This window comes from Pinus tabuliformis, chromosome 7 (genome assembly GCF_031772625.1).
Source record: "Pinus tabuliformis cultivar Carrire ecotype Pingquan chromosome 7, CPIR1, whole genome shotgun sequence".
Classification (NCBI taxonomy): domain Eukaryota; kingdom Viridiplantae; phylum Streptophyta; class Pinopsida; order Pinales; family Pinaceae; genus Pinus; species Pinus tabuliformis.
In genome coordinates this window covers 1,624,381,242-1,624,396,808 of record NC_142293.1, presented here as the reverse complement: position 1 = coordinate 1,624,396,808, position 15,567 = coordinate 1,624,381,242, and the positions used below count along the sequence as shown (strand labels likewise).

Sequence of the window (15,567 nt, the reverse complement as noted above, 5' to 3'; positions counted from 1 at the left end):
AAAGGATGAAAATGAAGATTAAGGAGAATGTCACTTTTACTTTAAGAATTTAACATTACCATGAAATTTGAATAGCATATCAATAGTAGAGAGCATTTGAGTGTGTTAAATAGGGTTTGGGAGGGGGAATGGACCCCAAATGACATTTAGCAAATTCATATAACACCTTGGAGTCCAAACCAATCAGAAATCACCTTAAAAATCCATTAAAAAAATATTAAATTGTTGTTTAACGTGTTCTGGGCCAGCTTTTTGTGACTCGGCCGAGTCATAACAGAAACGGCCGAGTTGGCCGAGTCAGCCATGACTCGGCCGAGTCACTGAATGACTCGGCCAAGTCATGGCTGACTCGGCCAAACGTACCGTTTCAAAGGCCGAGTCATGGCTGAGGGTATCGGCTCGGATCAACTCGGCCGTTTCGGTATCGAAACGGCCGTTTTTTAAAACAATGATGTGAATTACTGTAATACAAGTCGTTGATGATAGTAAGCCACAAAAGCATTGAAAGCGAGTCGTAATGATGCTAATGTTCATAATTGATGCCATTGTACAATTGGTAACCCACAGTAATATATAGCAATTCCATTGCAAATCATTATAAGCCATGCGAGCCTAATACAAGTTACATTGATGCATAGAGAAGCCACTATGCATATGTTAATGTACAAAGAAGCCAATGTAATGAAGTGATGCCCAAACAATAGAAAGAAGTGATGCCTAGAATGTAATATAAAGAAGCGATGCCCAGAATGTGATATAAAGAAGTGATGCCCAAAAAAGAAGCGATGCCCACTTTAATGAAAGTGTGCCCTATGAAATGAAATATGAATCCAAAAATAGAATCAATGTAAGGGCATGCGACCCTAAGATAAAATTCGAGCCCTGTAATAGAATGAGAGCCTCCAATATAAAACAGAGTACGATTGTTTGCCATGCGATTCCTCAAAAAAATTGAACCACAGAACCTTCATCGAAATTAATTGATTGATGAGTGGAGGAAGATCGTCGCTAATTTATAATTCATGCAAAGTGTGAAAGAACATGTTTATTAGGAGGGTCGACATGAACATAATGAATTCGACTCGAATTCTTGGCAGGAAACCCAAATTCAAAATTCGAATTTTTCTCACCATAATATGTATCTTAATAATTGATTGCCCGATACAAATAATAATAATAATATTTCTTTAATTTGAATTTTGGTCAAGATGGGCTTCCTTTGGGGTAGGAGGGTTTCCCTTTGGGATTCATCCTGAAGTTGCCCAAATTTCAATAGATGGAAGTGTATCTCGCTGCTAACCACTGGAGTGAATGTCTCCCCATAGTCTATGCCCTCCTTCTAAGAAAAACCCTTTGCCACGAACCTAGCCTTGTACTTCCCCACACTACCATCCGCAGCGTGTTTAATCTTGTAGATCCAATGGGAACCAACCACTTCCCTATCCAATGGTCTAGGTACAACCTCCCACACATTGTTCGACATGATGGAGTTGTACTCCACTGTTAAGAAGATAATTTATATAAAAATAATCATAATAATGATTAACTAAATATTGATTAATGTAGAAGAGGCATGTCTCTAAGGACATGAACATTCATGAAGGGGCACCAGTGAACGTATATAAGCAAGCCCTCATTTGTAATCAATCATCTCATATCGATTCTTTTTATACACTATTCAATATATATATGTGTGTGTGTGTGTTTCTTATCCTCAATCGATGTCTTCGTGTTCCAAGTGTTCTGAGGATTACTACATAGTACAAACTTTGTTACTACATGTTACAAACAAAGTTTGTACTATGTAGTAATCCTCAGAACACTTGGAACACGAAGACATTGATTGAGGATAAGAAACACACACACACACACACATATAGTGTATAAAAGAATCGATATGAGATATGAGGTGATTGATTACAGATGAGGGCTTGCTTATATACCTAGGTCGATGCCCCTTCATGAATGGTCATGTCCTTAGAGACATGCCTCTTCTATACTAATCAGTATTTAGCAATGTTGAAAATATTGGTATCGGCAAAATATCAGCGAGGGTCTTGAAAACATCTTATCGGCAATATAGGTGAAAATATCAGAAAATATCGACAAACATAAAAAATCAATTTTTTTAGATATTTAAACATATAAAGCAATAATTATATTTAGCCGATATTTTCAAAATATGGTGATATTTAGCCGATATTTTCAAAATATCGTGATATTTGCCCGAGATTTTCAAAATATCGTGATATCTTCAAATCTGAAAATATCACGATATTTACTTGCCAAAATATCGTTTTCTTGAAAATATCGCAATATTTGCAATATTTCGCGAAATATCGCCTATATTATCAACATTGGTATTTAGTTTAATCATTATTATGATCACTTTTATTATTTATATTTACAATATTTTTATATAAATTATATTCATAACATCCACCATCGCATCTTGCCACACCTGAAGCTGTGCAACATCTTGATAACTAGAAGGCTCAATGTCAATGAGCTCGCTTATCAACACCTTATACCCTGAATACCTTCCTGGCAGTCCCCTGTCCTCGGTGCTCGATCGAGGAGCTCCCACAAACTCTTGCGCATCTCTTAACGTCCAAAGCACCTCTCTGTTTCTTCTCCCACTAGTCGTGGGTGGATCTTCATTCTCCTCTGCCTGTTGTTGTTGCTCCACCTATTGTCAACTCTCCTCTTCACTTGTACCAACTCATGTACTAGTCATTATACCCGTACCAGTGCCTTAACACTGGGACCCTTGTTCATCGCTTGGAGCTTTTGTTGGCTCAATGTGATCAACTTCTGGCAACTCACGAGATCTCTTGAAGGCTTTTTACTCTTGGAACTTGACATCCCATCTCACGATAATCTTCCTACTGCCTGGAATATAGATGTTGTATGCCTTGGACGTTTCGTTGTAGCAAACAAAATATCCCTTCTCTGCAATTGAATCGAACTCGGTGCATTTATCATCTAGCACGTGACAATAAGCTATGTTGCCAAAGATCTTGAAGTGCCCGACCTCTGGCTCCTTCCCTGTAAACGCCTCCTCGGGATTCATCATCCCCGGTGCCTTGTGAAGAACCTTGTTCTAATTATACATTGTTGTACTACATGCCTCTGCCCATAGAAATCTAGGCATATCCTGATCATAGAGCATTTCCCTTGTTGCTCCAACTATCGACCTGTTCTTCATCTCAGTGACCCCATTTTGTTGTGGGCGATATGGAGTTTTCCATTGTCTCCTGATGCCATCATTTGCATAGAACTCCTTGAAGTTTTTCTCCACATACTCACATCCATTATCCATAGAAGAACCTTTATCTTCTTGCCTATCATGTTCTCCACAAGAGCCTTAAACTCTTGGAAGTGACTGAAGACTTTGTCCATTGTCTTCAAGAAGTATATCCAGGTTTTCCTGGAGAAGTCATCAATGAAGGTCATGAAATACCCATAACCCCTAAGAGATTTTGCAGACAGTGTGCCACATATATCAGAATGTATCAAGTCCAACACACCCTTGGTTCTATTTTCACTTCTAGGAAATGTTGCTTTCGCAAATTTCCCAAGCACACACCCTTTGCACATATCATCATGTTTCGTGCTTGTTTCTGGAACTCTTGTTATGGTCTCCCTGAGCAATCTAACTGCTACATGATAGATGTGTCGCATCTTCCTATGACGTAGTTCTCCCATGTCTCTGCAACTGTTGTTGCTCACTAGTGCCTTTGGAGCATCCAACTGCAACCTGTATAACTTATTGCCCCTTACTCTAATTCGTTTCATTGGTTTCCAATCCCGATGCTTATTGTACACCTTTAGCCCTTGAAAGTAGACATCATATCCCTTCTCCTAAAGGGATGAAACTAAAATTACGTTCATGCCTAAACCTAGCATATGCAACACACCTGTAACATGAGTACTGTTGCCTAACTGCCTTTAAAAGGTAATTGTCCCTCTCCAAACTGGAGTGCACTTAGACTTATTTCCCATCTGAATCTAGAAGCCCACTTCTTCTTCCTTGAAATTGGAAAAATACTCTCTAACTCCCGTCATATGACATGACACTCCACTGTCAATATACCAGACACCTGTAGATGTAGAGTTAGAGAGGCATGCTATGAGAGTGAACTCATCCTCTAATATCGAAGATAGTTGATCAATGTCTGCTAAAGTTGTTGTCTGTTGCTTCCCTTTCTTCTTCTTATCGACCTTCTTCCAGTTCGGACATTGATTGACATAGTGACCATTCTGATCACAACCAAAGTCCTTCTTCTCTCCTCACTTGTACCCTTTGCCCGAGCTCTTCTTGGTCTTGCCTTTTCCTACTAGGGCCACGTGTTCATTGTCCTCATGCTTTTGGGGCTTACTGCTACTGTTTCCACTGACAAGACCTAGTTTAAGCTCCTCCTAAGTGAAATCACTCTACATTTGATCCCAACTCGATAGTGTATCTTGTCCATTGATCACCTGAACAAACCCGTCCCACTGCTTTGAGAACCCATTCAAGGTTGTTCTCACCTATTCATCAACAGTTAATTGATCTCCAACAGCTGTTAACTCGTCCTTGACAAGTCTGAGCTTGGTAAGGTAGCTAACGCCTTCACCCTAATTCATCTGGGTATTTCTCAGCTTCTCCTTAAGAATCAACTCATTGTTCACGGTAGCATTCTGGTACAAATTTAGAATGGCATCCCACATTTTCTTCGTTGTATCCAAATCTGCGATATGTGGAACAATATGCTCCTCAACCCCGTCAAAGATTATTCTTCTTGCCTTGGCATCTTACTTCTTGTATGCAATGAGATGTCTCGGATCTGCTGGTACAACTACAACACTAGTCACATATTCTTTGAGACCATTCTCCTCTAGTAACAAAGCAATTATGGTTTACCAGACACCAAAGTTTGAAGCTTCGTCTAATCAGTCTTAATCTCTCAATCTTACTGAAGCCATTTCTGAAAACCCTCAGAAAATAGACAAAACCCAATTAAATCATAAGGAGTTTGAACTGAGTTTGATAAACCCTTGATTTCTCTTCGTGTGCCCTACGTTGAGCTTCTTCTGCCCTCAAATTTGCGCATCACTAAACTCGCTCTAATACCATGTGAAAATTCTATTGCAGTTACTGGTTATTAATCTTCTATCTTTGCAGATTATTTGTCTTATGTAAATTACTTATAACAAATACTAAATTAAAACACAACTACAATTTCACAAATAAATAATCACAAGAACTGAGAAAATAGCACACACATAAAATTTTGACACCGATATTTTTGGACAAATTGTCCTTGGAAAAACCTGTGTCACTGCATTCGGCGATTTTCAAGCAAAAATATCGAAATTCGCCGAATTTGGAGTATCGAATTAAATCAAAACAAATTCACCAAACTCAAAATCAAATTTTGTTTTGAATTCCAAATCGATTTCTCTGCAAATACATTTGGCAAATTTGGTGTCAGCGCCTAATAAAATTCGAAAGTGGTATTGAAATTCGACAAAGGAGGCAAAGGCAACAATATTAGGAGTGTCATTTTTTTAGTTTCTCGTGGTTTTTGCAATCCATGCGGTTTTGTTGGGGACACACGATTTTCGTTAGACCTCAGGATGTAGCAACGGGTGGTATGAGTGAATTCTTTCCTTTCCCTCCTCTAAACTTGAGGTAAACCATCAATGTTAAACCTTGAGTTCCAACTTCCAACTAACTTTTGAGGTATACTCTGTGTGGTTGTCTCGACTCTTGACTCGAACTATGCAGGCCTGTTAAAACTTATAGCAGCTACAAACGTATAGACTTGCATTGAACGCCTGTCAAGCTTATTCGCCAGTCACAACAAATTCATTATATATATATATATATATATATATATATATATATAATTTCTTAGTATGTCGAATTTAATGCCTAATTTTATTCCAAAAAATTTCACAGTCGATTTTTTGTCGAACTTCAAGGTCGTCGAACTCGAATTCGAATTTGAACCAAGTGACATAGGTAAAAACCCCGAAGGTAAAATCAGTGCTGCAGATGAGGGATTTTATTATTCTTCAACAAGTCAAGGATAACATAATCTGCTATGCCTCTATCTGGCGAAAATTCTGGAAAGAATATTTCTTCACTTTTGCTAGTCAAATCGAACCTCAGGGAGCAAATCAACCCATTGGAAAACAACTACGCCCAACTTTGGCAACTCCCACTGCCTCAAACTAGCTACTTGCTTTGCCTGAACCAACTAGTACCTCCTTCTGGAAATGTACACTGCCTTCTGGAAATTATTCCGGCAAGATACACTGCCTCCAACAACTCGCTAAACCAACTCGCACTACCACTGGGAAATAGCTCTGACAACTAGCAACAGAAATAAGCCTCCCAAAATGTGCATTGGATAATTTGGCTAGTCGCTCTGGAAATTCAGCCCCTCATTGCAAAATAAAATCGTGTTCCTATCACTCAAAAACTGGAAGCAATCTGCAAAGAATTCTCTCCTAGAATTCTTTCCTCAATCTCTCTTGTTCAAAACCTCATTGTTGGTGTCTCCAATGTTGTCATTGCACCCTTGTTGTTACTGCACCAAATGATCTCCAAAGGTCCCATCAATCTCCTCTTATAATCTCTTGTTGATGAATCAACGACCGCGATCTAACTCCAATCGATAGTTAATATTATATTGACTTCTAAAAATTACTTTTCTATAAGTCTCTGGAGAAAAATCGATTTGTCTCGACTAATCTTGATTAATCAACCCATTTCCCTAAGTCAGACTCAGGAAGATAATTATGACTCGCCAATTAATTTAATTAAGAAAAGTTCACTTGGAAAGTTTTTCTAAACATTGGAGATAATGAATCCATCTGTGCTCCTAGTCTCATAGACACCATTTGAGACTGAACACCCATCCGAGCTACAAAAACTAACATTCCCCCCAGCACAAGCCAGGGCTGTTTCAAACTTGAGACCTTTGGCTCTGATATCAATTGTTGGAATCACAATTGTCTTTACACCAAAACACACAAGTGTTAGTAAACAGACACATCGCCAGAGTTAACAAATTCTCGAGAGGCAGTTAAGCACATGTTGCAAAACACATGGGAAGCGCTAGATTATCCAATGCCCAATATTTATTTGCTCAAAAGATTTAAAAGAGCATAAAGAACATTGGCAAAAGTTTTACCAAAAGGTTTACCAACATGTATTAATCCTCTCTGATAAAAAGATGGAAATTGAGGAGACCATAATGGAATTCTTAGGTCTTATCATAGCAGAAGGAAGAATCCAGCTCCAAGAACATGTACTACAAAAACTCACTGCATTCCCTAACAAGATTAAGATAAGAAACAACTGCAACGGTTTCTTGGTGCCCTGAACTATGTTAGATACTTTTATAATGAACAAGCATAAGAATCAGCCTTTGTACAAGAGGTTGAAAAACAAAGATCATCCATAGACACAGGAAATGACTGAAGCAGTCTAAAGAATCAAAGACAAGGTAACAACCTTGCTTTCCCTCAGGTTACCAGAAGGTCATCTTCCTTACATTCTGGAAACAGATACTTCTAATAATTCACGATCAGGGGTATTGCTCCATGTTAAGAATAATAAAGAAGAAATATGTATGCATGCATCCAGAAGTTTCAAAGATGCGGAAAAAGATGTATACCTTGGGTCACACTGAAATTCTAGCTGTGAAAAAGAGCATAGCTAAATTCAGGTTCTTCCTCAAACCAGTCAAATTCATTTTATGCAGAGATTTAAAACTCATACCAGATATGCTACAAAATAACAGGGAAATAACAGAATATTTACATGGAGTCTTTGGCTTGATGGATATGACTTTGAGCTTGTATTCAATTTGAAAATATATTATACAATGAATTAACATATGTCCAAACTTAAATTTATCTCCAGAAGTCCTACATACCTCTGCACGCCTCAAGAGGGTAGCAAGGACTACAATCCATTCTTTAAAACCTACAGTACACATATGTGCTAGTAGAAATTCTGCATCTAGGCGACTTTGTAACATCTCCATGCCAAGCTGCAATAAATACACAAGAATAAAGCATGTTGGATGTATGAATCAAAACTGTAATTTCAAGTTTACAAATAAATGTTCAGCTGCGTAATGGAATTCAGACAGGCTTTCCTTGTTTTAAGTCACTAATAACATAGAAAAATGATAAGAAGTCTTAAGAAATAATAGAGAAAATTTGGGACTAAAAACAAACTGACCATAAAAATCACTTCTTTAATCATCCATTCCAGTGCTACATTATGTTAGTTACATTACCATCATGGTTATCTAAGATCTATATATCCAACCAATATGATTATTCTGTATGAAACACATTTCAATACACATCCCCATATATTTTGAAAGACATGACCCTTGGGATATGGCCAACTTATCATTGATTATTCTCTCAAAAGAAATTTTTTAACTAGGGAACCCTGAGTTCAAAGATAAGGATACAATGTTATATACAAATAGTCGGATGAACATGAAGACATTGCCTAGAGGATGCATCATGTGGACAAATGCATCACCGAAATGTGGCTCTAGCTCATCTTGACATATGTCATAAACCAATTACTATTTCAAATCTCCATAGAAGCCCCGATTTTAAAAAAACCTTTTACTACCTTGTTCAGCCTCATAACCCTCTCCAATAATGACCCCTACAAATTTGAGTGTGTGCAGCTTCTAAAAAAATGATTTAGGACTTTCAAAAAAATTGCCAAGAGCTATTAAAGAAATCATAGGCTTTGGAAGAAGATTTTATAGCCTCCTAGATAACGACATTAAGAGAAAAAATTGTGCTGCATAGCTTACTAATCACCTGGTTCGAAGGCTTGCATCATCTGACACCTGAATACAACTTGAAGAATGTGGAATATATAGATTTGAAAATTTTGACACATCATTTTTTTATAAATGGAATAAATGACATAAGAGTAACAAACAAAAGGAAATAACAAATAAATAATTTCATCAAATGATGCAATGGAGCATGAATGGAATTTCTTATCTTGCATTCAATGTACGCTGAAAATATAAAATCGCCATAAAATATATAGTAGCTATACAAATTATTAATCTTTAGCAGTTACAGAAATCCATATGGCTAATTGAGAAGAAAGTGCTAGCAGATAGGAGCACTGAGGGATCCTTACCACAATCTCTCTTCAAAGCACTCAACAAGACACGTCACACAACACATCAACAAGTGAGCTTCCCCTCCCTATAAACTTTGTTTCTGACCACCTCCCCAATACCATTCTACATCTCATTCCTCCATCTAAAATATGAGCAAAGTGCAATCTCCAATTAGGTGTTGAAGTTTCTAAGTCTACTAGTTAGAAACCCTCCATGCACTTTACTGATTTATTCCTACCTACTTGTTTCATTACTTAACAAGTTATTTACAATGTAAATACTGAAAATAAACACTAGCGCATGCTCAACATATTACAGATCGACAACTGAAGGAAACAGAAACAATCACACCAAATGACACCATTATTTTTGGACCAATGTCCCCGGAAAAACCCAATGTGGGAAAACCAGTGCAGTTATCTGAGGGTTTTCTTATTAAGCAATTTCAGAGTACAATCTGGGTGCCAAATCCGACTTACCCAACAGAGAATTTCCTTGGCAGTAATACCTCTCAGACTGAGACAAATGTCCTAGATGAAACCCCAGATAATCCTTTCGGCAACTCCTCAGCGCCAATCTGCCCCAGAAACCCCAACGTCTGCCTTTCTGGACTGTGTCGGCCTCTCTTTGCCCAGCATTGGCCTTGCGTCAGCCTTCTGGCCCTCTGCGCTGGCCTCCTTGAAGCACTGCGCAGCTCCCAGCTACCTCTGTGTGAGCCCTAGCTACTACTGCGTCACTCTCTCTGGCTCCTGTGCTGCTCTCCCTGCACTATCTCTGACTCTCTGTCTCTCTATACTCAATGCCCCTCAGTTGCAACTTCAATCACTGATTCTATCTCTCTTAGCAAACCCCGCTCTAGAGAATAGAATGACTGATCCTCTGGTGTTCTCTCCAAGTGACCCTCAATCCCCCTCTTATACTTTTCTCGTTGACATATCAACGGTCGAGATTAAGTCCCTAATCAACGGCTAACATTAGATCTGGCTTGATCCATGTCTTTTGGACTATTCTAGCACAGTTTTATATTAATCCACATTAATATTTTAATTTCCATAAGTTTAGACTTAGGGACTCCATTAAAAATATTAATTATTCTAATATCTCCTAAACTGTTTAGAATCTGCCCAAACCCTTTCTGGGTATTGAAGATCTCATGTGCCCCAACCCCTCCACCAAATTTCGTGGCTAGAGCACATCCGATGCTACCACAAATCAACATTAGGCTTATATAATATGTAGTCACATTTATAATATGTGAGAAACACACGGCTGATTGCACGTTATAAACAATTGGCAACTAATCACCCTCAATTAAACATTATAATACATGAGAGTAGGTCATTATAAACGGATTGAAAAAGTGTAATGTCCCCAATTTTTACATTATCTTGTGATGAGATTAGGAGTATCCAGAGCTTATGTCAGGCAGGTCATAGGAGTTGGATTACTTTATTGGTGGGCCAAGAAGATTTTGAGGAGTTCTACGGGATCTGATTGAGATCGCTTACCATATTTTATCATCAGGACCAATTCTGCACAGTTCGCTTTTGATTCCGTTGCATTCCGATGATTTTTGTAAAACGGATTTATTAATGGGCATTTTTAATTAATTACGCTTAAGGTGTTGTTTTAGGCCGATTCCTTGGAGAAACACCTTAGTGTAATAGCTCATTGGAATCAGGGTGAATAGATCTACAAGGCAAGATGATGAAAAAGGGGCTATGGGTGGCTAGTGTGACCACGAAGGCGAATTAAGCATTTTACAACATTAAAAGTGACCTTAATTAGTTTATAAAAGTCATTTTATTAAATAAAGAAAGGAAAGGTGCTTTTAAATATTTAATTGGAGGGAAAAGGTGAGTGAGTTATAAAAGGGGAAATGAGGGGGTCTCTCTTCATTCATTCATTCGTGCATTTGAGTTTTTGGAGAAAAGAGCTCTCGGACTGTTTGCTTGAGGAGAAGCTTAAGTTTTGGAAACCCGAGCTATCATAGTTGGTTTTAGTGTTGAAACTAGACCCTCTAGCTGGTTCAAGGAGTGAAATCACTCAGATTTCACTGTCAGAATTCAAAGGAGAAAAAGATTTTCTAGAGATTTGAGCTAGAAGGTGTGTTATCAATTGAATCTTTGATTTATTGTTCCTCATTTCACATCTTTCAGGTTGGGGACAAATTTGAAGGAGCCAAAGATTCAAGCCCAGGTCTGCATTTGAGTCACTGTTGTTTGAAGAGCGTGCTCCTCTCATTCTGCCACTCGAGCCCTCAAAGGAGGACTAGCTAATGGGTAAACACAAATGAGTTATGGCCTTAGTACCACAAGTTCTAGTCATTTTGGAGGACCGGGTCATTCCTTCCTTAGCTGGGTCGAAGTCTTTCCTAAAGAAATCGGTTTGCAGTCAGAATAGAGGAGCGAGTTGCCATTTCTCTGCTGACCGAGACTAGTTCACAAGAAGGCCGAGTTGGGACAAGAGGAGGATCATATCATTTCCTTGCTTGGCTGGGTAAAACGCATTCCAGAGAGGGTACGATTTTGAAGAGTTACCAAGGTTTGTTGCACGTAGAACTCAGAAGTATCCCCTGGTGCACAATATCAATCCCTTAATCATAGATTTTCAGATCTGCATGTAGCCTTAAGGAGTTGCATTATTGTTGCTTTAAAGGAGGAATATGTTGAAGCTTTCATTGTTGGAAGAGACTACCTAGTTTGATTTCCTCAAGGAGCTATACAGTGTCTTATATCATTCTCGATCCAAGTATTTCACTGAGAACTGTCTTCCTGAAGTCATTACCAAGTTCAGATCTGATTTTCTATGCTTTGTAACCTTGCTCATATGACTGTGTGTTAATGTTCTCACTACTGTCATAATTTCTATGATATTTTAATGAAAGAAGGGTGTTCCAATTGATTGTTATTTGGTGTATATCAGAGGTGTATCTAGGGTTGCGAGGGAGCCCCCCCCCCACCATGAACCTGCTCCCAATTCGCGCTCCGCTCGAGAGCTACTCATGAACTAGTCGAGAGCGATTTTGGGAGCGCGCTCCGCTCTAAAAAAACACTCCCTAGTTTTTAAGGAGCGGTCAATGAGGGTTGCAGGGGGTTGCAGGGGAGCACCCCCCCCCCCCTCCCAACCCACCATGAACCTGCTCCCAATTCGCGCTCTGCTTGGGAGCGACTCTGGAGCTAGTTGAGAGTGATTTCGGGAGCCCCCCCCACCACGAACCTGCTCCCAATTCGCACTTCGCTCGGGAGCTACTCAGGAGCTAGTCAAGAGTGATTTCGGGAGTGTGCTCCTGACTAAAAAAACACTCCCTAATTGTTAAGGAGTGGTCACTCATTGACCGCTCCCCTACACTCCGGGAGTGATTTTACATAGCTCATAATCACATCAACATGCATAAAAAACTCCTTCAGCATCCTCCATGGCAATGGATATGGAGGCACAAGAACAAACATCTCTTTAAGTCGTAGAACCATATCATATTTCCTTGACGAAGGGTGTAGGAATGATGTAGATTCAAAAATTTACCAATTTCTCTATGCATGCAGGACACCATTCAATGTACTTCGCTCACCTTATTGGCATGAAATGGTTTCTACCATTAATGATGCCCCCAAAGGATACAAGAACCCTGGGTATGACCAAGCTAGAACCGTTGGACTTGATCATTAAAAATAAAAAATATCACATTCTTTGAGTAGAATGACAAATTATTGGACTGAGCATGGGGTGTCCATCGTATCTGATGGATGGACAAATGTAAAAGGAAAGCCATTGATAAGTGTTCTTGTTGTGTCCGTTAGTGGTGCCATCTTTCTTTCAGCATATGATTACTCAGAGAAGTTCAAGACCGACATCAACATTGCAAAACCATTACTTGAAACAATTGAATGTATTAGGCCATACAATGTCATCCAAGTCATCACTGATAATGCTCCTCATTGTAAGGCAGCGGGAGCAATTATAGAGGATAAATACCCCAACATATTTTGGTCTGGGTGTTCAGTTCACACAATGAACCTTTTGATGCATGGCATTATTAAGAACAGAAACCAACAATATAAATGGATTGGTGATTTGTACAAGAGAGGCAAACAAATGATAAAATTTATTACAAATCATAGCAATACCCATGGGTTTTTCCGCAATCACTCAAGATTGGAGTTGTTGAAGAATGCGAAGACTAGATTTGCTAGCTATTACCTCACCTTCAGGCGCCTTTTCAAGGTAAGAGAGTCATTGGATAGCATGGTATCAAGTCCACATTGGCAGGTATTAAAGGATAGGGCTACAAATGCAGCTGACAAGCAAGGTTTTGAACAGGTGGAGGAGACCGCTCTTAACGGTTTGTTTTGGGCACATGTGACACAAGTATTGCAATTCACCAAGCCCATTTATAGCATGATTCATTTTGCAGATACAGATAAACCAATGATTGGGGACGTGTATGAGGAGATGGATACCATGTTGGGGCAAATAAAAGATATTGTTCAGGAAGATGATCCCAACTTGTATACATTGATTCACAATTGTGTGTGTACACGGTGGAATAAACTTAATGTTCCACTACATGCCTTGGCGTATTTCCTTATGCCAAAATACTACTCTCCATATTGGTTGGGGCAACCTACACCTGGGGTGGGTTAGGATAAAACCCCATACAGATCCAGAGGTATCTAAAGGATATATGGAAGCATTAGACAAGTTGGTACCTGACAAGGAGGAGTGTACTAATTTGCGTCTTGAATTAGGCATATACTTTAGTTGCACTAGTTTGTTTGGTTCTTTGCATGCAATGGAAGATAGAGACAGATTTCATGCTCTCACATGGTGGGAAGCATATGGCGGCATGGGACTTTTGCCAAAATTGGCAAAAAAAGTTCTCTCACGAGTTGTAAATACTTCTTCTGCAGAGAGGTGTTGGGGCATCTACAACTTCATACATAATGTGAGAAGAAACAGACTCAATGAAAACCGGGCAGAAAGCTTGGTTTATGTGCACTACAACTTGAGGTTATTGAGTCATTATTGTTATTGGGCTTATGAGGATCCAACATATAAAATTTGGGAAAACCACGCAGTGTATGATAATTTGGAGGATGGCACTATACATCTTGAAGAATTGGAAGCAAAACTTATGAGAGATGATGATGAAGCAACAACAACCATGCCACCCCCACCATCCAGTAGCAGTGCCAGTGCTCAAGTTCCAAGTATTGTTCCTTTGTTGTTGCCACCTCCATCTACATCCTCACGTGGAGGGCATGTGCCTTCTGGTTCTGGTCATGCGACTGTGCAGGAGGAGACTCCTAGAAGACCACCACGACATGCTCAGAAATTAGACATTTCTCGTGGCGGCAAGAGGAAGCTATTGATAATAGGTTTACTTGTCTTTTCTAATTGCTAGTAGTTTTAATAACTATTGACTCTTTCATATTTATTATGATATTTTTTGTAAACAATATATGACAATTCAAGTTTGAAGTTTGAAGTTGGCAATTATAACTCATTGGTAATGAATTATGAATATGATGCTTCGTGAAAGTTGAAAAAATTGTTTCATTTCATTTTATTTCATGTTAGATATTCTTTGTTGTAATGGTTACACTTAGCTTACAAGTACAACTTTGGTGATCAATTATGATAAATGTTATATATTGAATTTTGAAAGCTTGAAACTTTAAGATTGATGAATCATGAGACAAAACATGTTGTATGTTACTAACTTGTGGATGTGGTTGATGAAGATTATAACTTCTAGATGATTGTTGTTATATGGTTCAATCTATGTTTTTTATTGCTCTTTATATCTAATTCATCATTCTACATGCTTTTGTTGACATATATGCATCAAAATATAAAAAGTATATATATATATATATATATATAAAATCGCTTCCCAAATCGCTCCCAAACCGGGAGCTTCTGAAAATGTCACTCCCACTCCCGCTCCCAAGTAACTATTGAAGAATCTAGGGCAAATAAGTGTAGTGTGATTCTTCGTTACTTGATAACAATTTGTGGACTATTTTTACTTTTCCTTATTAGCTTATTCTTCTTCTTCTTCTTATTAGTGCATATGTGTGTACTTCATCAAACTACTACCAAAACATAAGAACAAGAACAAAAGATGTTGGCTCTCTGCCAAGGCCAAAACCTCTCTTCTCTTGAGAGGAAAACCCTTTAGTGAATTTCTCTTATTGAAGCTTCTATTGATCAGTGCCAAACCCTAGACCCCTAACAAGAGGATCCTCCAAGCACAAGTCAAATCTTCCCTCCTTTCCGCACCTTATACCCCGGCACTTCTTCCGGCACTTCGTCCTCTTTCTTCCGGCACTTCGTTCTCCTACTCCTTGGTGATAGGTTCTCTTATACTAGTTCTAGAAGAGATGTTTCTTCT

At 38.7% G+C, this 15,567-nt stretch overlaps 1 protein-coding gene across 1 annotated transcript in view; it reads right to left on the bottom strand.

Annotated features, from left to right (window-relative positions):
- Positions 1-15,567, bottom strand: part of LOC149254455 (uncharacterized) — a 352,448-nt gene that overhangs the window by 21,347 nt on the left and 315,534 nt on the right. Inside the window, 1 exon segment of the mRNA XM_089460161.1 lies at positions 7,935-8,051. Within this exon segment, the coding sequence (XP_089316287.1) occupies positions 7,935-8,051 (117 nt within the window).